We start from the raw sequence: 23,095 nt of genomic DNA, 5'->3' as shown, positions 1-23,095 counted from the left end.
GGGAGGCCCAGGCCACTGGCCGGCGGGGAGATCAATTGGGGTGGGGGGGCCCTCCCTTTGCTGGGCGATTGATCTGGGGGCCCTGCAATGGATCACCCCAAAGAAGGAGGCCCAGGCTACCTGGCCCTCTGTGCAGAGATCGATCGTAGAGCCCTGGCCAGGTGGGCGGGGCCTCCCTCTGCTGGGCAATCAATCTGGGGGCCCTGTGATCGATCGCCAGATTCATCAGTCTGTCCCACGTTCCCATGCCTGTGGTTCCTGCTTCTGCGTTGAGCGTCTGCCTCCTGATGGTTAGTGCATGTCATAGCTACCAGCCAGTTGGCCAGTCACTTAGGCTTTTATATATAGACTAGAGGCCCGGTGCACAAAAATTTGTGCACTCGGAGGGGAAGGGGGGGGTCCCTCAGCCCGGCCCGTGCCCTCTCGCAGTCTGGGACCCCTCGGGAAATAACGACCTGCTGGCTTAGGCCTGCTCCCGGGTGGCAGAGGGCAGGCCCAATCCCTTGGTGCAGCCCCTGGTCGGGCTCAGAGCAGGCCGACTGGGGAGTTGGGGCGCCGCCCCCTGTCATGCACAGAGCAGGGCGGATCGGGAGGTTGCAATGCTACCCCCAGTCACGCTCAGGGTAGGGCCAATTGGAGGGTTGGGGCACCACCCCCGTCACACTCAAGGCAGGGCCGATGGGGAGGTTGCGGCGCCACCCCCTGTCACGCACAGAGCAGGGCCCATCAGGGGGGTTGGGGCTCCTTACCCTCTCACGCATGGAGCAGGGCCCATCAGGGGGGTTGGGGAGCCCCCCCCCGTCACACACAGAGCAGGGACCATCAGGGGGTTGGGGAGCTCCCCCCTGTCACGCACACAGCAGGGCCGATCAGGGGGTTGAGGAGCTCTCCCCTGTCACACACAGAGCAGGGCTGATGGGGAGGTTATGGCTCTACCCCATCACACTCAAAGCAGGGCCTGTGGCGGGTGGGGGGGGGGGGGTTGTGGCGCCGCCCTCTATCACCCACAGAGCAGGGTTGATCAGGGGGTTGGGGTGCCGCCACTCTCACACTCAGGGCAGGGCCGATGGGGAGGTTATGGCTCTACCCTGTCACACACAGAGCAGGGCCCGTGGGGGGGGGGCGGCGCGGGTTGGGGCGCCGCACCCTGTCACACACAGAGCCGCAGGGCGATCAGAGGTTGCGGAGCTCCCCCGTATCAGGCACAGAGCAGGGCTGATCAGGAGGTTGGGGCACCTTCCCCTGTCACAAACAGAGCAGGGCAGATAGGGAGGTTGTGGCCCCACCCCCTGTCACACACAGAGATGCAGGGCGATCAGGGGGTTTGGGCGCTGCCCCCTGTCATGCTGATCCTGGTGCCGGGAGGCCTCTTGGCTCCACTGATCCCGGTGCTGGGAGGCATATTACCCTTTTACTATATAGAATAGAGGCCTGATGCATGGGTGGGGCTGGCTGGTTTTCCCTGAAGGGTGTCCTGGACCAGGGTGGGGGTCCCCACTGGGGTGCCTGGCCAGTCTGGGTGAGGGGCTGAGGGCTGTTTTCAGGCTGGCGGGTGACAGAAGCTCCCAACCACTCCTTTTTTTCTTTTTTCTTTTTTAATTCTGGGCCAGCTTTATCTCTGAGGCTCCAGCTCTTAGGCCTCCCCTGCTGAAAGTAGGTATCTGGTTTGTTTCGGTTCGAAATAATGTATAACTCCAGCTCTGACTCCAGCTCTGAGATCCCAGCTTGCTGAAAGCTGGTTTCTGGGTATATTTGTTAAAATGTTTCAAACTGCAGGCTCAGAGGCCTGCAGCGGCAGGCGGGGAACGCTGGTTTCCTCCGTCACTGAAAGAAGCAAGCCTCATGTTAGTTTCAAGCTGCCTGGCTGCCGGCCGCCATCTTGGCTGGCAGTTAATTTGCATATCTCCCTGATTAGCCAATGGGAAGGGTAGCGGTCGTACGCCAATTACCATGTTTCTCTTTTATTAGATAGGATAGATGGAAATTCTTAGGTAAATAGAATCTGCTTGATACAATTTTACTTCAAATATGCTAAAACTCATCTATTGGGTTAGAAAGACACCAATGTAGATTCCACTTGGATAGGTATCTCAGAATACATATTTCAATTAAATCCTGCACTAAGAAAAAAAAAGAATACATATTTCAGAGATCAAGAAGGAAGACATAATCACTGTGTACTTGTTTACTTGTGCAACATCATAACTACAAAACTCAAACATTAAATACTATTCTTCCTTCAACTTGTTCTAGGGAGTGAGTGTATCTGAAAACGAAAATAAATATTTCCAAGTTAAACAAGGAGAAAATAAGCATTTAAAATATATCCCTCAGATACCCAGGGAGTGGGAAATGGCGACCAGCAGGAAGGTAGGGAGGGAGAGAGTGTGAGAGCGCAAGGAAGTGATAGAGGAGGGTGTGGACGTGTGTGGTGTGTGTGTATGAGCTAGGGACAGTTAGATTCTGCAGGTCTTCTAAGGGGCTGCTAAACCGGGCAGTCTTAGGCGGCGGAGTCCCGCTCCCTGTGCGGACACTCCTGGGAGGCCAGCACAGGCACGGCGACCACGCCATCTTGGGAAACAGAGCTGCTGAAGACTAGAATCCTGGCCTTAGCACCACCCAGTCTGATCTCAGACGCATACCAGGACCCTGCAGCCACCGGGGACAGAGACCTGTGACCACAACTACAGACCTGCAGACACCAAAAGTTCAGAAATCCCCGCGGCAGATCCGTGAGTAACAGAGCCCATCCCCCCTTCCCGCAGGCTTGCGGGCAGCGCCAGAGTAACTAACTGATAGACCCACCCCTTGCAGGGGCCCCAGCGCTCCAGGAACTTTAGCCTGGAAGTGCGCGAGCACCTTGGAACTGATCCCGCGTAGGGCCGGGTTCAGGAGTCCTGGGCTGGGAGCAAACGTGCGAACCCCAGGAACTGAGCCTATGCGCACTGCCGGCTTCTGAGCCCTGGGCTGGGAGCAATTGCGCGAACACCGGGAATTTGTCCCGCATATCACAGGCCCAGGGACCCCGATTCTCTGGGCAGGAGGCAGCACCAAGCACCAGTGACTTGACTGTGTTTCTTATCACCTGCACCTGAGATCCTGATTTCCTGTGCATTCATACTAAGAGCCAGTGACTCCAATTCCTGGTGCAAGGGCACACAGGGACCCTAATTCTCAAGGCAAGGTCGTGCGAAGCAACAGACACTCTGATACTGGATTCTTGGGGAACTCAGACTCCTGGCACACACTAGGGGGCCCTGGTTTTCAACACGCTCCAGGGGGTTCTCTGTTTCAGCACGGTGCAGGCAGGGTCCCTGATTCTAAGGGCGCGTACGAGGCCACATTGAGCGCTGACAACACTGACTCTGAGCGAGCCTGGTTCCCACCAACCCACAACAACCACACATCTTAGTGTCAGAGCTCTTCAGTGACACTAGGGTGGTGGGAGGCTCCCACTGCACACGGCCCAGGCCCACACAACTCGACATTTGAACCATCAGGAGATAATCAGAATGAAGAGACGAAACAACACCCAGAGGAAAGACAATGAGGAGTCTCCAAGAAAGGAAATTAATGAAGTTGAAGCATGCAACATGACAGAAAAAGAATTCAGAATAATGGTTGTACAATTCATTCACCGGATGGATGAGAAAATCAACAACCTATGCAAGAATCAGGAAGCAATGAAAAGTGATATAGCTACAATCAAAAATACCATGGAAAGTTTCAATAGCAGACTAGAAGAAGCAGAGGACCGAATTAGTGAATTAGAAGATAAGGCAGAGAAACAAGCTCAATCTGAACAGCAACTGGAGAAAAAAATTAAAAAGCAGGAGGAGAGCCTAAGGGAGCTTCGGGACAACATGAAACGAAGTAACATACGCATAATAGGGCTGCAAGAAGGACAAGAAGAGCAGCAAGGATTAGAAAATCTATTTGAAGAAATAATGTCAGAAAACTTCCCAGATATGGGGAAGAAAAAAGTTACACAAGTACAGAGAGTCCCAGGCAAGATGAACCCCAAAAGACCCACACCAAGACACGTCATAATAACGATGGCAAATGTACAAGACAAAGAGAGAATCTTAAAGGCTGCAAGAGAGAAACAGAGAGTTACCTACAAAGGATCCCCCATCAGATTATCAAATGATTTCTCAACAGAAACACATCAGGCCAGAAAAGAATGGACAGAAATTTACAAAGTGATGCAAAGCAAAGGACTGAATCCAAGAATACTCTATCCAGCAAGGCTATCATTCAAAATTGAAGGGGAAATAAGAAGCTCCACAGACAAAAAAAGGCTAAGGGAGTTTATCACCACCAAGCCAGCAATGCAAGAAATGCTAAAGGGACTGGTGTAAAAAGAAGAACTAAAAAGCCCAGAAAGAAAACAGCCACACAAAAAAATAGAAATGGCTACAAACAAGTACCTTTCAATAATAACTTTAAACGTAAATGGACTAAATGGTCCAATCAAAAGACATCGAGTGGCTGAATGGATAAAAAAACATGACCCATATATGTGCTGTCTACAAGAGACCCACCTCATTAGAAGGAACTCACACAGACTGAAAGTGAAGGGATGGAAAAATATCTTTCAGGCAAATGGAAATGAAAAAAAAAGCTGGGGTATCAGACAAAATAGACCTCAAAGTGAAGGCCATAACAAGAGATAAGAAAGGCCACTTCATAATACTAAAGGGATCAATACAACAAGAGGATATAACCCTGATAAACATATATGCACCCAATGCAGGAGCACCCACATACATAAGAAAACTCCTGGAAGATATCAGGAGAGAGATCGACAACAATACAATCATAGTAGGGGACTTTAATACACCACTGACATCACTGGATAAATCCGCTAGACAAAAAATCAGCAAAGAAACAGCAATCCTAAATGACTCACTAGATCAGATGGACTTAATCGACATCTTCAGAACACTTCACCCCAAAGCCACAAAATATACTTTCTTCTCAAGTGCTCATGGGACATCTTCAAAAATAGACCACATATTGGGTCACAAACAAAGTCTCCCCAAATTCAAGAAGATTGAAATCATACCAAGCATCTTCTCGGATCACAAGGCCATAATATTAGAAATAAACTATAATAAAAACAACTCAAAATACTCAAACACTTGGTAGCTGAATAGCATGTTATTAAATATTGATTGGGTTACCAATGAGATCAAAGAAGAAATTAAAAACATCCTGGAAACGAATGACAATGAAAACACAACAATCCAAAACCTTTGGGATGTAATGAAAGCAGTCCTGAGAGGGAAGTTTATAGCTCTACAGGCCTATCTCAACAAACAAGAAAAAATGGTAGTAAATCATCTGAATCTACAGCTCAAAGAATTAGAAAGAGAGCAACAAGAAAACCCCAGAGTGAGCAGAAGGAAGGAGATAATAAAGATTAGAGCAGAAATAAATGACATAGAGACCAAAAAAACAATACAGAAAATCAATGAAACAAAGAGCTGGTTCTTTGAAAGGATAAACAAGATTGACAAACCTCTAGCCAGGCTCACCAAGAAGCAAAGAGAAAGGACCCAAATCAACAAAATCATAAATGATAGAGGCGAAATAACAACAGATCCCACAGAAATACAAATGATTGTTAAAAAATACTATGGACAACTCTACTCCAACAAACGAGACAACCTGGAGGAAATGGACATATTCCTAGAAAAATACAACATTCCAAAACTTGATCAGGAAGAATCTAAAAATCTCAATAGGCCAATAACTATGGAAGAAATTGAAGCAGTCATCAAAAAGCTTCCAGCAAACAAAAGCCCAGGACCAGACGGCTTCACAGGGGAGTTTTACCAAACATTCAAGGAAGAACTAATACCTATCCTCCTCAGACTACTACAAAAAATCCAAGAGGAAGGAACACTTCCAAGCTCATTCTATGAGGCCAGCATCACCCTAATACCAAAACCAGGTAAAGACAGCACAATGAAAGGGAATTACAGGCCAATATCCCTCATGAACATAGATGCCAAAATCCTCAACAAAATCTTAGCAAATCGGATCCAGCAGTACATCAGAAAAATCATACACCACGACCAAGTAGGATTTATCCCAGAGATGCAAGGATGGTACAATATCCGCAAATCAATAAACGTGATACATCACATAAACAAATTGAAAGAAAAAAACCACATAGTCATATCAATTGATGCAGAAAAAGCGTTTGACAAAATTCAACACCCATTTTTGATAAAAACTGTCAGCAAGGTGGGAATTGAAGGATCATACCTCAACATAATAAAAGCCATATATGACAGGCCCACAGCCAACATCATACTCAATGGACAAAAACTAACACCATTTGCCCTAAGAACAGGAACAAGACAGGGATGCCCACTCTCACCACTCCTGTTCGTCATAGTACTGGAAGTGTTAGCCATTGCAATTAGACAAGAAGAAGAAATAAAAGGCATCCAAATTGGAAAAGAAGAAGTAAAACTGTCCTTATTTGCAGATGACATGATATACTTAAAAAACCCTAAAGACTCCATCAATAAACTATTAGACTTAATGCCGGGAGCCGGTCCATGCTTGCTGTTTCAAGGGACCTGGCATATATGGCATACTGTTCTTAATGTGTTTGCTCACCTTCTTGGCACTATATTCTTTAACTAAGGTCTCTGAGAAAGGTTGTTTCCCCAGGTAGGGATTTTCCCCTGAAGTTAGGGAGGGAATAAAACCTCTCAACTAAGTGCCAGGCGGGTAATTAATCACTTTAACTATGAACAATCGTGCTTAAGCTACTTAATCTTTACTCCCTGGAATGGAGATAAGAAACGCCCTACTTAATCTTTACTCCCTGGAATGGAGATAAGAAACGCCCTAACCTTTGTAATAGAGATTGATAGGATTGAATCAACTGGTATAAATACAGATGTAACAAGACAGCAAGAGACAGAGAGAGAGAGACAGAAATTGGCACAGAACCTACACAGAATGTTCTCTAGAGACAGAACTTTGCTGGAGAGAACATGGCAAAAGATCCTGGGCAGAAACTGGCCTCAGAACCTAGAGACAGAACCTAGCGAGAGAACATGGCAAAAGATCCTGGACTGAACCTGACTACAGAAATTGGCAAGAGAACCTGACTAGAACCTGGTGACTGAACCTGGCTGGAGAACTTAGCGAGGGAACATGGCTACTGAACCTGGCTGGAGAACCTGGACAGAACCTGGCTGGAGAACCTAGCGAGGGAACTTGGCTACAGAACCTGGCTGGAGAACCTGGAGAACCTAGCAAGAGAACATGGACACAGAACCTGGCTGGAGATCCTAAGCAGAACCTCTCTGGAGATCGAGACCAGAACTTGGCTGGAGATCCTGGCTAGGCTGCTGATCAACTGAACGCTGTCACCGTGTCATTCCTTCTTCGCCGACTCCGTCCACACCTTTGGGGACCCCTGGACCCGCTGGGGTTGGACCCCAGCAACTTAATAAAAGAATTTGGCAATGTAGCAGGATACAAAATTAACGCCAAGAAATCTATGGCATTTCTATACTCCAATAGTGAATGTGCATAAAGAGAGACTAAAAAAGCAATCCCATTTACCATCACACCAAAAAAATTAAGCTACCTAGGAATAAACTTAACTGAAGAGGTAAAAGACCTCTACTCCGAAAACTACAGGACGTTGAAAAAAGAGATAGAGGAAGACATAAAGAGATGGAAGAACATACCATGTTCTTGGATTGGTAGAATCAACATCATTAAAATGTCCATACTGCCCAAAGCAATCTATAAATTCAATGCACTTCCCATTAAAATACCAATGGCATATTTCACAGACCTAGAACGTACTCTCCAAAAATTCATCTGGAATAAAAAACGACCCCGAATAGCTACAGCGATCCTGTGAAAGAACAAAGTAGGTGGGATCTCAATACCAGATATCAAGCTGTATTACAAAGCCACTGTTCTCAAAACTGCCTGGTACTGGCACAAGAACAGACATATAGATCAATGGAATAGAATAGAGAGCCCAGAAATCAGCCCCAACCAATATGCTCAATTAATATTTGACAAAGGAGGCAAGAGCATACAATGGAGTCAAGATAGTCTCTTCAATAAATGGTGTTGGGAAAATTGGACAGATACATGCAAGAAAATGAAACTAGACCACCAACTTACACCATACACAAAAATAAACTCAAAATGGATAAAGGACTTAAATATATGATGGGAAACCATACAAATACTAGAAGAATCCAAAGGCAACAAAATCTCAGACATATGCCGAAGCAATTTCTTCACTGATACAGCTCCTAGGGCATTGGAAACTAAAGAGAAAATAAACAAATGGGACTACATCAAAATAAAAAGCTTCTGCACAGCAAAAGAAACCATCAACAAAACAACAAGAAAACCCACTGCATGGGAAAACATATTTGCCAATGTCATATCTGATAAGGGCCTAATCTCCAAAATTTATAGGGAACTCATACAACTTAACAAAAGGAAGATAAACAATCCAATCAAAAAATGGGCAAAGGACCTCAATAGACACCTTTCAAAAGAGGACATTCAGAAAGCCAAGAGACATATGAAAACATGCTCAAAGTCACTAATCATCCGAGAGATGCAAATCAAAACAACAATGAGGTACCATCTCACACCTGTCAGACTGGCTATTATCAACAAATCAACAAACGACAAGTGCTGGAAAGGATGTGGAGAAAAAGGAACACTTGTGCACTGCTGGTGGGAATGCAGACTGGTGCAGCCACTATGGAAGACAGTATGGAGCTTCCTCAAAAAACTACAAATGGAACTCCCATTTGACCCTGTGATCCCACTCCTAGGAATATATCCCAAGAAACCAGAAACACCAGTCAGAAAAGATATATGCACCCCTATGTTCATAGCAGCACAATTCACCATAGCTAAGATCTGGAAACAGCCTAAGTGCCATGAATGGATTAGAAAACTGTGGTACATCTACATGATGGAATACTATGCTGCTGTAAAAAAGAAGGAACTCTTACCATTTGCAACAGCATGGATGGAACTGGAGAGCATTATGCTAAGTGAAATAAGCCAGTCAATGAAGGAAAATACCACATGATCTCACTCATTTCTGGATAACAAAGACCATTATAAACTTATGAACAAAAATAGATACAGAGGCAGAGCTGCCTCGAACAGACTGTCAAACTACAGCAGGAAGGCCGGGGAGAGTGGGAGGGCAGGAGGGGGTTGGGTAAGAGATCAACCAAAGGACTTGTATGCATGCATATAAGCATAACCAATGGACATAAGACACTGGGGGGTAGGGGAGGCCAGGGGATTGTCATGGGCGGGGGGATAAAAAGGAGACATATGTAATACTCTTTGTAATACTTTAAGCAAAAAAAAAATATATATATATATATATATCCCTCAGACATGTTATTACAGGTTGTCCTTGCCAATACACCTGCTACAGCCTTTTTTAAAAAATATATTTTATTGATTTTTTACAGAGAAGAAGGGAGAGGGATAGAGAGTTAGAAACATCAATGAGAGAGATTGATCAGCTGCCTCCTGCACGCCCCCCAGTGGGGATGTGCCGGCAACCAAGGCACATGCCCTTGACCGGAATCGAACCCGGGACCCCTGAGTCCGTAGGCTGATGCTCTATCCACTGAGCCAAACCGGTTCGGGTGAAAGGTTTTTTGAAAAGGCTGGAGCAACCGAACCGGTTTGGCTCAGTGGATAGAGCGTCTGCCTGCGGACTCAGGGGTCCCGGGTTCGATTCCGGTCAAGGGCATGTGCCTTGGTTGTGGGCACATCCCCACTGGGGGGCCGGCAGGAGGCAGCTGATCGATCTCTTTCATCGATGTTTCTAACTCTCTATCCCTCTCCGTTCTTCTCTGTAAAAAATCAATAAAATATATTTTTTTAAAAAGAAAACCCTTTCATAGTCTCCTTAAGTCATCTTGTAATGCTCTTTGTAGGCCAGTTAAAGGGAGAGGGTTCATTAAGCCCCAATGAAACTTTTAGGAAGATGTCCTGTGTTTATTCCATGCATAAAACTCATCCACTGTGATATAAAAAGAGTTGCTCCCTGTTTGCCTATACATGAGGTGTGTGAATTTTCAGACCATTGAAAAAAAAGTTTCTTACTTCATTTTGTCTTCCACTTTATTCTAGAGAAGAAAGTTCTTGCAGAAGCTCTTCCTTTTCTTGTTCCAACTCCTGCAAATGATGTTGGTTTTGCTCCAGTCTGTCCTCCAACCACTGTAGGAGAGGTCCACTGACTGCTGACATCTGACTGCACAGGTTCTTGGTAAACACTTCAATAGGAAAAACACAGATGAGTAATATGCCACCCCCAGCAGCCCACCCCCCAACTGTGAACGCAGAAAGAAGGGGTTGGAGGAGGAAGTAGAAAAAGTACAATAAGTAGGACTGGCAGACAATTTTGTACGGCCATCCAGAGGAAAGGCAGAATAGCTGAGCCAAGGTTACCTATTCTGAGGCATTCCTGAACACCCCTGGACGCATGGGCCAGAGGGAAGCCTAGCTAAGCAGAGAGCGGAAAATGACCAGCTCTTTATTCCCTTAGATAGAAATGATGGGACCAATACACTAAGCCAGTGGTCAGCAAACTGTGGCTCGCGAGCCACATGCGGCTCTTTGGCCCCTTGAGTGTGGCTCTTCCACAAAATACCCACTTCTGCGCATGGGCCACGAAATTTCAATCGCACTGTACGTGCGTGCCCGCACGTGGATTTTGTGGAAGAGCCACACTCAAGGGGCCAAAGAGCTGCATGTGGCTCGCGAGTCGCAGTTTGCCGACCACTGCACTAAGCCATCTCTCCCTTTTCCTCTCAAAGTAATTACCTGTAACACTTAAAAGCCTCCCCTTCTTCCTCACTGGTGACTTTGTCAGCCACTGGGGAAGACTGCACAGAATGGACTGTGACTCAGGACTAGAGAGGAAATGTGGGTGGGTAGCTGTGTATGTTGGGGAAAGGTAATTTTGTACATTGTATTGAGTTTGCTGTTTCTTGGCCTTGTATAGGGATTCCTTCTATATTTATTGGCATGAAACAATTTCCTTCCTTGTGCCCTCCCTTTCATCTGTCTTTCTGTCTGTGTTTCTATCCAACTCTTTTGATTCCCACCCACCATCATAGGCTGGTAGTGGTATGCTAGAACCAACTTCAACCAGCTCATGAGAGCCAACTGTTGACATTTCAAAAAGTTTGTTACCGGATTGAAGCCATATTAGTTATTTGAAATCAGCCATGAAGAGCTATTATACCATGGAAACTGGCAAACACACCAAATCAGGGACCTCCGCCTCGCTGAGAATTGGTTATTATACATGTACCAGCATACCCCTGAGGGGGAGTCTCTCATAAAACTTGTTCCTGTCTTTTCTCCAGTCTTACTTTAGGCAGCACTTCTATTATCTGAGGGTATAAGGCAGCGGTTCTCAACCTGTGGGTTGCCAACTTCTGGGTCGCAACCCCTTTGGGGGTCGAATGACCCTTTCACAGGGGTCGCCTAAGCCCATCGGAAAACACATATATAATTACATATTGTTTTGTGATTAATCACTATGATTTAATTATGTTCAGTTTGTAACAATGAAAATACATCCTGCATATCAGATATTTACATGATGATTCATAACAGTAGCAACATTACAGTGATGAAGTAGCAACGAAAATAATTTTATGGTTGGGGGTCACCACAACATGAGGACCTATATTAAAGGGTCGCAGCATCAGGAAGGTTGAGAACCACTGGTCTAAGGCATTTGATAGAAAAGATGAGAGCAGGATTAATGATTGGCAAAGCTTTTGGGAAAGGAAACGGGAGGATAACTTGTACCAATCACTTCAGTCACTTCAACTAAATTTGCTTCTGTCAGCTGAGTATTCCAGAGGTGGATCACTGCCTATAAACAAGAAAAAGATCTTACCTGAGCCATTATGGATCTTGGTTACTGAGTCCAGATGTGTAAGACTAAAGGGATAAAATAGTTTAGGTTAGCAACAAAGCAGCAGTGGAGGGAAAACAAAATGGTCATGGACTCTATACCAAAATGATACACTGTGCCAGATCTCTGCAATCTGGACTAGATGAATATGTATAATTTAAATTCACATTATGGTTAAATTTTGCATGATTTTTGAGACATGACTTTATTCAGAACTTGAATATAATTCAAAGAGATATTTTTTTAAAGTCCTCACCAGATGATATTTTTCACTGATTTTTAGACAGAGTGGAAGGGAGGGAGAATGGAGAGAGAGAGCGCGCAAGAGAGAAAGAGAGGCAGAGACAGAGAGAAACATCAATGTGAGAGAGACATATCAATTTATTGCCTTCCGCTCAAGCCCCAACTGGAGTCAGGGGCGGATCCTGCAACCAAGGCATGTGCCCTTGACTGGGAATAAAACCTGTGACCCTTTGGTCCACAGGCTAATATTCTAACCACTGAGCAACTGGCCAGGGCTCAAAGAGATAATTTTGAAATTACTGTCTCTCATTGAAGCCTTCACTTAGTATACATTTATTGGGCAAGACCCAGTACTTGGCATCAGGGCTAAGATATTGCAGTTTATTATTTTTTTACAACCCAAAAAGTGTCTTTGCGCTTGGAAGATCCAAAGTGCTGCAAGAGATAAACAAATGTTAATGAGATTGTTATCAGACAGTGTGAGAAACTTTATGATTGGAGACTGCTACGAAGCATGCTCCACAGAGAGGTAAAAGGAAAGAGTTGAGCTGCTAAGATGAAAGGAGAGAAGAGGACAATAGGGACTGGCCCTTAGAAGTGGAGAAGAGAAGTGAGGAAGCTTTCTACCTGTGGATCCTCCTATATGCATCCTGCTCTTCTTGGCACAGGATCTTGGGCAGCTCAACTGCTGATTCAAGGCACACTTTTCCAATGCTCACATGAGGTACAATATGGATTGGGATTTCAATTCTCTCATACCTGCAAGACAATCAATTCAAGTCCGTTTTTGTTTGTCTGTCTCAAGCTTTTTGAGGTATAATTGACAAATAGGAATCTTATATAATAAAAGGGTAATATGCAAATCAACTGAACAGCAGAACAATGGGTTGCTATGACGCGCACTGACCACCAGGGGGCAGATGCTCAATGCAGGAGCTGCACCCTGGTGGTCAGTGCACTCCCACAGGGGGACCACCACTCAGCCAGAAGCCCAGAAGCCAGGCTCATGGCTGGTGAGTGCCTCCACGGCAGTCAGACATCCCGAGGGCTCCTGGACTGCAACAGGGCACGGGCTGGTTGAGGGACACACCCCCAGTGCACGAATCTCGTGCACTGGGCCTCTAGTTATATATATTTAAGGTTTACAAATTGATATTTTGATATATATACACTGTGAAATGATTACCATGCTCAAGCTAATCAACATATTCATCACCTCACAGTTATCGTTTTTTGTCATGAGAACACTAAGATTTACTTTATTAGCAAATTTCAAGTATGTAATATAATAGTTTTAACTGTAGTTATCCTGTTGTACATTAGGTCTCTAGAATTCATCCTGAAATTTTGTATCCTTTTACCAACACTTCCTCATTTTCTCCTCCACCACCCCACCCCTAACAACCACCATTCTACTCCCTGCTTCTATGAGTTTGACTATTTTAGATTGCACATGTAAATGAGAGCATGTAAGATTTGCCTTTCTGTGTCTGGCTTATTTCATTTAACATAATGTTCTCCAGGTCCATCCATGTTGCTGAAAATGGTATATATTCATACATATACACATATCACCTTTTCTTTATCTGTTTTTTTCCACTGACAGACATGTTTCTTCCAATTTTTTGCTATTTCAAACAATGCTACAATGCTTTAATAATAACAATTATTATAAGAAAAAATTTAAAACATTCTTTGCTTCTGTTTCCCAGTTAGATAATCAGCCTGACTTTCATCTTTGCATCCTCAGTGCCTACCCTGATGCTTGGCATATAGCAGATATTAAATTAAGATTTTTTCTAATTTAGGTTTAATTGAATTTAAATGAGGAAGCTAACCAATGCAAACATTGAAATGAGATACCGTAATTCTACAGTTAAGTTTATGGCACAGCAAAGACAATAGTCTATACAAATCTATAGTACTCCGCATAGTTGGTCTTTGATTTACAATTCACCAGAAAAAGGAAAAGTAACAGTGCAACTCAGAAGAGATACAAGAAATGCCGGACAGGCCCAGCCAGCGTGGCACAGGGTTGAGTGGAGACCTCTGAACCAGGACATCACTGGTTTGATTCCCAGTCGGGGCATGTGCCCAGGTTGCGGGCTCGATCCCCAGTAAGGGGTATGCAGGAGGCAGCCGATCTCATCATTGATTTTCTATCTCTCTCTCCCTCTCCCTTCCTCTCTGAATTCAATAAAAATATATATATTTTTTTAAAAAAAGAAATGACAGACAGGACTGTGAGGGTGTAATTGCAATTAAAAGACTGCTTGTATGACCCTAGTTTTCTAGGTCCCCAATACCCAAGATGCTAAAGAGATTCTAACTCCTCACAGAGATGTTAGTGGAAATAAGTAGACTATAGAATTCTTAGTCTTACCGGTGAGAGAAATAAAATGAAACAAAACAGCCCTAACTGTTTTTGGCTTGCTGGATAGAGTGTGAGCCCATGGACTGAAGGGTCCCAGGTTCGATTCTGGTCCATGGAGTGTACCTCGGTTGCAGGCTCAATCCCTGGCCCTGATCAGGAGGCATGCGGGAGGCAACCAATCAATGTGCCTCTCTCACATCAAGGTTTCTCTTTCTGTGTCTCTCCCCGTCCCTTCCACTCCCAAAAAATCAAAAAAATCAATGGAAAAAATATCCTCAGGTGAGGATTAACAACGAAAATAAACAAAACAATCACCCTAGCCAGTTTGGCTCAGTGGATAGAGCGTTGGCCTGCGGACAGAAGGGTCCCAGGTTCAATTCCAGCCAAGGGCACATACCTGGGTTGCGGGCTCAATCCCCAGTAGGGGGCATGCAGGAGGCAGCCAATCAATGATTCTCTCTCATCATTGATGTTTCTATCTCTCTCTCCCTCTTCCTTCCTCTCTGAAATCAATAAAGAAATATATTTAAAAAGAAACAAAACAATCAATGTCCTGGACTAGAAATTAGCCCATCAATACATACGTACATCTCTGCCATACTTACTCTGAGCTCTTTTGGGCCTGAATGGATTGAAAGCAAGTGTAGAGTACCCGGCCAGTCTACAAATAAATAAATAAATAAAAAAGAAAGATAGGTCACACAGAGAAGGATTAATTTTGAAAAAGGTATAGCAATGCTGTGGACTCTAACCTCAAGTTCAAAGAGCACTCTGAAAGTGGAAGGTTAAAAGAGATCACAGAGATGGAATATGCCATAAATCAGCTTCTGTAAGTATCATGTAACCAACTCAACACACAGTGACCACAATCACATGGATGGACCTGGAGAGCATCATGCTAAGTGAAATAAGTCAGTCGGAGAAAGATAAATATCACATGGTCTCACTCATTTGTGGAATATAATGAACAACATAAACTGATGAACAAAAATAGAACCAGAGGGGGAAAGTAATATTTTAGAATATAATAGAAGTAAACCTGTTATTTGCAGATTTTTAATATTTCCTACAACTTTTTTGATATCATACTATGTTAGTACAGTTTTGGTAATATTATTATACTTAAAATCCTTTTTTTCTTGAAATATTAATGTTTATTGCATGTAATATTATATTTAAGGTAGTTTTTCTCGAGTAATTGGTGTTTACTGTATGTAACATTATTATATTTAAAATCATTTTTGTGAGATATTGTTTATTGCATGTATTACATTTAAGATTGTTTTTCTTAAAATATTAATGTTTATTGCATGTAACATTATTATATCTAAAATCATTTCTCTTGAAGTAAAAAAAAGTTCTCATTTGAAAAAAAAACAAAACAAAACACACAGTGGCCACAATCAAACATCTGCTCATATGATAGTAGAGAACTGCTCACAAACATGAGAACCAAGAAGCTAAGAACCAGAATATTCAGACTGCTCTGTTGGAAACCAACACACTTATTCAATAGCCATTTATAATGACAACAAATAAATTTATGATGACAAAACCAAAAGCATTTCAAATAAAGTATAAAGTTCAAAATACTGAACTTCACTTTGTGGAAACGTGATTTTATGGCCCAGCCAACATGGCTTAGTGTTTGATTGTTGACCTATGAACTAGGAGATCATGGTTTGATTCTGGTCAGGTCATATGCCTGGGTTGTGGGCTCGATTCAGTGGGGGCTGTGCAGGAGACAGCCGATCAGTGATTCTCTCTCATCATTAACATTTCTATCTCTCTCTCCCTTCTTCTCTGAAATCAATAAAAATATTTTTTCAAGGTGATTTTATGAAGAATATTCATTGTTAACATAGATTCTGAGAATATAACTGATGAGCTAATGATAGGACTCACTTGATATTGTTGGCAAAATTCATACCAACAATGTTAAAAAGTAATTTTCTTTTTGTTTGAATGGACATCTAGCAAAATCTCTTAACATGAACATAAAATTCAAACAGAAGCACTCTAAACAGAGAGTGGCAAGACTAGCCATTGATCAAATTGCTTAACATCTCTGAGCTTCAGTGTACTCATCCATAAAATACGGATAATAATGGATCCTCATTGGCTTGTTATCAGGGTTAGAGCGTACTTATGTAAAACACCTAATAAGTATGTGCCATACAATAAGATAAATGGTAGCACTTGTTACTGTTATTAGCCATCAAAATATATTCAGAATCTGGACACTTCACATTGCCTCCATTCCTACCACTATGGTCAAACCTCCATCATTTCTTGCTAGATTACTGTAATATCTTCTTAACTTCTTTCATGGATCCATGGATTCCATAGCTCCCCCCCACCAATCCCACCCTAATGCTTATGCAAACCTTATGCAAATTATTATTAACAGTGTAACCAAAAATTTCCCATCATCGTAATAAAAGGCTAATATGCAAATAGTCATCATGCCATCATGCAAATCAGCAGGGACCTGAGGCTGTGTGGCACCGGGCTGGGGTGGGGACCTGAGGCTGTGCCCCCTGCCTGGCGGGGCTTGATGTGGGACCTGAAGCCACGCCCCTGCCCTGGCACCTGGGCTGGGGCACCTGAGGCTGCACCCCCTGCCCTGGAGCCGGGGGACCTGAGGCTGTGCCCCCTGCCCTGGTGCCGGGATGTGAGGCTGCGTCCCCCGCCCGGCAGGGCTTGACGGGCATGGGGCCAGCCAAGTCTTGTTGTCGCCCGATGGGGATAGGGCCAGCCAGACACTTCTGTTATAGAGAAAGGACGAATAGCAATATTAAAATATTTCCTCTCGCCGAAACCGGTTTGGCTCAGTGGATAGAGCGTCGGCCTGCGGACTGAAGGGTCCCAGGTTCGATTCCGGTCAAGGGCATGTGCCTGGGTTGCGGGCACATCCCCAGTGGGAGATGTGCGGGAGGCAGCTGATCGATGTTTCTCTCTCATTGATGTTTCTAACTTTCTATCTCTCTCCCTTCCTCTCTGTGAAAAATCAATAAAATATATTTTAAAAAAAAATATTTCCTCTAATTAATTCCCTTTTAATGTGCATGAATTTCATGCACTGGGCCACTAGTTCAAACATAAAATCACCCTCTAGTGCAGTGATTTTCAACTGGTGTGCCACGGCACTCTGGTGTGCTGCAAGGATTTTTAAAACATGCAATATCTGACTAGGCACTGACCTCTTTTCCCTTAGAATTCAAATAAAAAATGACAAAAGCTGCCCAGCTGGCATGGCTCAGTGGTTAAGCATTAACCTATGAACCAAGAGAACATGATTCAATTCTTGGTCAGGGCACATGCCTGGGTTGCGGGCTCGATCCCCAGTAGGAGACGTGCAGGAGGCAGCCCATAAGTGATTATCTCTCATCATTGATGTTTCTATCTCTCTCTCCCTTCCTCTCTGAAATCAATATATATATATATATGCTTCCCACTTGCCTCCCACCGGGGGTTGAGCCTGCAACCCAGGCATGTGTCCTTGACCAGAATCGAACCCAGAACCCTTCAGTCCACAGGCCGATGCTCTATTCACTGAGCCAAACTAGCTAGGACAAAAAATATACATATATTTTTAAAAATGACAATAGCCAACACAACAATAGCTATTTGGTATGAATGATCAAAATTATATCTATTTTATTTGTCAGATCAGCAAAAAAATATATTTTTTGGTGTGCCACAGAATTTTAGTAGTTAATGTGTGCCATGAAATTAAAAAAAGGTTGAAAATCACTTCTCTCGTGGCTTCTCAACTCCAAGTCAAGGCCTTACAAGATCTGGTCCCTGTTATCTTTCAGACCTCATGGTAGGATAACCAAATGAGTTATCATCCAAACCAGAACTCTTCCAAGAAGTAAATCAACTGCATAGGAGATGGGGATATTGGGGTAAAACTGGGGCTGACAGAGGCATATGGGGACATGTGGTCACGGTCTTCCTCACTCTGCTGCAGACACAATGACTCCCTTGAACATGACACACTCACCTCAGGTTCTTTGCACTGGCTATTTCCTCTGCCTGGAACGCTCTTCCCCCAAGAAATCCACAAGACTTGCTCCTTCACTTTCTTCAGGTCCTGACTCAATGACCTTTCTCATTGAAACCTTCCCTGGCCACCCTATTGAAATTTCAAAAAGATTTTTCTCTATTCTGCATGCACACACGCATATGCAGGCACACACACACAATACCTTTGTGTTTTTATCTTCTATGAAACAGGAAAAAATAAGTCCTACAAAGCCTTGATCCATCATCTGGTACATGGCTTGTGTGCGAACATCTGTAAATAAAAATCAAAATCTGCTGTCAGTATCTCATAGTCATAAAGATTTAAAAGTGGTATACAATCCTCCCAAGATTCAGATTCTATAGGCAGAAAAGGAATATATCCTCAGTACAATATGGTTGTCAAAGTATTAATATTTCACTAGGTCAGAAAAATACTATGGGATGTCTGCAATTAAATTAGAAAACTTATTAATAACTCTAGGCTGCCTACCCCAAGACTAGCCCTCCTATGAAACGTAGCATAGAAAAAGAAAAATGGAAAACTTAAATTAGCCCCCAAAACTTGATAATTGCTTCTAGGGGACCCAAAGAGAAAGGAGGGCACTGGAAAGAAACAAAAAGATTTCCTAGAGTCCAGCCACCATGACTCAGTGGTTGACTATTGACCTATGAACCAGGCGGTCACATTTTGATTCCCAGTCAGGGCACATGACTGGGTTGTAGGCTCGACCCCCAGTGGGGGGCGTGCAGGAGGCAGCCGGTCAATGATTCTCTCTCATCATTGATGTTTCTGTCTCTCTCTCTCTACCTTTCTCTCTGAAATCAATAAAAATATATTTTTAAAAAAGATTTCCTAGAATAAATTTTTTGATGGATAGCTTCTGGGGAAGTGAATATATTAGACTTGATACTAAAAAACAGAAGCATAGACCTATTACAGAGGAAATTCTTTTTTTTTTGCATTATCTTTTTTTTAATCTTTAATTTCTTTATTGGTTAAGGTATTACAAATGTGTCCTCATCCCCCCATTAACCCCCAACTTCCCTCCCCCATGCTCTCATCCTCCTGTTGTCCGTGTCCATTGGTTTGGCTTATGTGCATGCATACAAGTCCTTTGGTTGATCTCTTCCCCTTACCCCCACTCTCCCCTACTTTCCCTCTGGGGATTGATAGTCTGATCGCTGTTTCTCTGTCTTTGGATCTGTTGTTGTTCATCAGTCTATGTTGTTCATTATAATCCACAAATGAGTGAGATCATGTGATATTTATCTTTCTCTGACTGGCTTATTTCACTTAGCATAATGCTGTCCAGTTCCATCCATGCTGTTGCAAATGGCAAGAGTTCCTTCTTTTTTACAGCAGCATAGCATTCCATTGTGTAGATGTACCACAGTTTTCTAATCCACTCATCTGCTGATGGGCACTTAGGCTGTTTCCAAATCTTAGCTCTGGTGAATTGTGCTGCTATGAACATAGGGGTGCATGCATCCTTTCTGATTGGTGTTTCTGGTTTCTTGGGATATATTCCTAGAAGTGGGATCACTGGGTCAAATGGGAGTGAGCAGGGCCAGCGCCTTCAGTGCATGGCAGCCACCGTGATGGGAGTGGGCTGCAGCAGACAGGAGACCGGGGACCATGGTGGGAGGGACCGGGCAGGGGTGCCAAGACCCACCCCTGTGCCCACCACAGCCTCACGGCCCACAGTTTCTTTCAAGCTGCACAAATTGGTGCACTGAGCCCCTAGTCTGTTAAATAAGAATAAACATCATCCCTATATTCACAGGGCTTTGTATTTTTAAAATTGCAAGATTTTTTAGCACAAAGCCTAGCACATCAAAGATATTTCATAAGCATTCCTGAAGCATTGTTGAAGAACGGCTATCTGAGTCTGAAAAGGATTACTGTCCATACCATCCCACCCAAAGTGCTTTTATCAAGATCACCAATGATCTATTCCTGGCCCTCAATTTACCCGATTGTTCCCTCCTTAAAACTGTCTTCACTTGGCCTCCCACTCCCACTCTTCCCCTCTGTCCTCTTACCTTCGTGGCTGATCTTTTCCAGTCTCTGATCTTGTTGGATCCTTCCCATCTTCCCACTCCTGACATAGTGGCATACCAAGGGCTATTACTCACTCCCTGGGGGATTTCATCCTGTTCCACAGCTTCATACCTCATCTCTACACTAACCACTCCCAACTCACCCCCAATAAACTCTAGTCCCAGACTTCTACCCCAAACTCCAGAATCATATATGCAATTGTCTACCTGACACTTTGACTTGGTTGTCTGACTACAGTGTCGCTCATTCAAGATGGAGTGCTGAAATTTTATCTCTATTAAAAATACTCAACATGATGTAAATCATTACTTTTAAAACATAGCACAATAAAAATTAGGACACCTGTTTAAGGATAGTTAAATTTTGCTTGAAAGCAACCATTAGCTCACATAATGGAAAAGGAAAATCATATTCATGTCTAAGAACAATAAACACTGCAAGCCCATACTTACCAACATGTGAAGGCCAAACAGTTATATGAGGATGGGAGTGATACCAGCCCACCACTCTCATGGGACGACCTGTTAGTTCAGCCAACCTGTGTGTCTGTCAAGGTATTTTCAACTTGTGGGAATAAAAGCAGTGATGCTGACAAGGGCTCAGAAAGCATCCTGAGGTTGAAAACAAACCGTTTACAATTTAATGTCAATAAAGAATGAAGTAAGGTTGATACCCAGAATTTCCCAGACTTCCCATTTAAAAACAAAGGAGTCTCTCTCTCTCTCTCTCTGAAATCCACTCAGTTCCCATTATTGTATATAGTTACATTCTCCTTAGCTAATGTTTGATCACTGAAATACTTATCACTGCGCTATCTGGAAAAACTTTTCTAAATCTTTGGAAGTTGCTTACATTAACTGGAGTACAGTGGGGCCTTGACTTACGAGTTTAATTCGTTCTGAGACTCAGCTCGTTAAGGAGCTCGTTAACTCAAATTACTCTATCAACTCAATGCAAAAAATCGGCTGAGAGACAGCTGGTATCTCAAAAAACTCGTTAGTCGGGACACTCGTCAGTCAAGGCCCCACTGTACTGTTTTAACCTCTCTCTCTTGCTCGCTCCATCCTACTCCCATTTTTGAAAAATACAAGATTTTAAAAATTTATTTGCTTTCTCTCTGGCACACTACCCATGTCAACAATAGCAACCAGGGTGATTTGTTACAGGATAGTAAGAAGCTAGGAAAATTGCAGGGCAGAAGGAATAGGGAAACTGAGACAGGAAAGTTCAAACAAGGTCAAAGCTTGTGGGCAATTTGCAGCTGGCCTGCAAATAACAAGCAATTATCTTCCCCGGCCAAGGACACTTGAGAGCAAATGGTTAAAAGCCTCCCTAAGGAAGGAATGCAGGAAAGGAGGGGGGAAGGGGAAAGGAAAGAAAGGACCGTTTTACTCCCTAAGCAGAGAAGCCAGGAGTCTCAGGGCTTGGAAGATAAAATTGCCCCGTGCTTCTCATGAATTCTGGGAAGGCCACAACAAAGTTAAAAGGGACCTTGAGAATCAATCTAAACCAAGATATTCAACAAGAGAATCTTTGTAACCTATAGACAGGAGGGCATATAACGCCTAGAACCCTTGCCAGGTACTCACTTTTCCGGGTTAGCCGGAAAAGCCCATCTGTGCTCCCAGCTGGTAGAAATGAAAGGGATTTGCTCGCCTTGCTTCTTTAATAAGTTCGCTTGCTTGAATTGCTTCAATAAATTAGCTTTATCACAATGCAATCATCTGCAGTTTTCTCATTTAAATTCATTTCTTTGAGAAGACAAGACTCGAGGGGGGACAGCCCTCTCCCTCTGGTGTCTGTGTGAGGTGCCTGTCACATGTGCAGAGATCAAATGAGCCTAGTTCCGTCTCCCCATTTGTCTAGAAATAGCCCCCAAAGGAATCTTTTCCTCCTTCGTTCTGGAAATAAAATTTGCCTATAATTCTGAGGCTCTAACTTGAGATAAGAACCCAACTCAGAGCCCTTGGCCGGTTTGGCTCAGTGGATAGAGCGTCGGCCTGCGGACTGAAGGGTCCCAGGTTCGATTCCGGTCAAGGGCATGTACCTGGGTTGCGGGCACATCCCCAGTAGGAGATGTGCAGGAGGCAGCTGATCGATGTTTCTCTCTCATCGATGTTTCTAACTCTCTATCCCTCTCCCTTCCTCTCTGTAAAAAATGAATAAAATATATTTGAAAAAAAAAAGACTATTGCTGCTAAAGTGTAAAATGCTGGCTCACTTCCCTGCAAATTACATTAAAAGACGATAACACTTTTTTATACGACTGAGTCTAAGAAAGAATACTTTTTAAGTTATCTTTTTATTTTTCAGTCGCCAAGGAAAATTACTTAACTGCTCTAAGCTCATTTCTTCAGCTGCAGATGGGGGAGTCCAGCTCACACAGTGAAGAGTAAATGAGGTAATC

At 43.6% G+C, this 23,095-nt stretch overlaps 1 protein-coding gene across 1 annotated transcript in view; it reads right to left on the bottom strand.

Annotated features, from left to right (window-relative positions):
• Nucleotides 1-23,095, bottom strand: part of BRCC3 (BRCA1/BRCA2-containing complex subunit 3) — a 50,184-nt gene that overhangs the window by 2,565 nt on the left and 24,524 nt on the right. Inside the window, exons 5-10 of the mRNA XM_081081537.1 lie at nt 21,141-21,234; nt 18,809-18,897; nt 15,200-15,255; nt 12,848-12,979; nt 11,960-12,003; nt 10,150-10,319 (exon numbers count right to left, since the gene is read on the bottom strand). Coding sequence (XP_080937663.1) covers nt 10,168-10,319; nt 11,960-12,003; nt 12,848-12,979; nt 15,200-15,255; nt 18,809-18,897; nt 21,141-21,234 — 567 coding nt within the window. The 3' untranslated portion in view covers nt 10,150-10,167. The remainder of the gene's footprint in view (nt 1-10,149; nt 10,320-11,959; nt 12,004-12,847; nt 12,980-15,199; nt 15,256-18,808; nt 18,898-21,140; nt 21,235-23,095) is intronic.

This window comes from Myotis nattereri (genome assembly GCF_964212035.1).
Source record: "Myotis nattereri genome assembly, chromosome: X".
Classification (NCBI taxonomy): Eukaryota; Metazoa; Chordata; class Mammalia; order Chiroptera; family Vespertilionidae; genus Myotis; species Myotis nattereri.
Note: the sequence above shows the minus strand (reverse complement) of the source record. Positions and strands in the feature narration are given on the sequence as shown.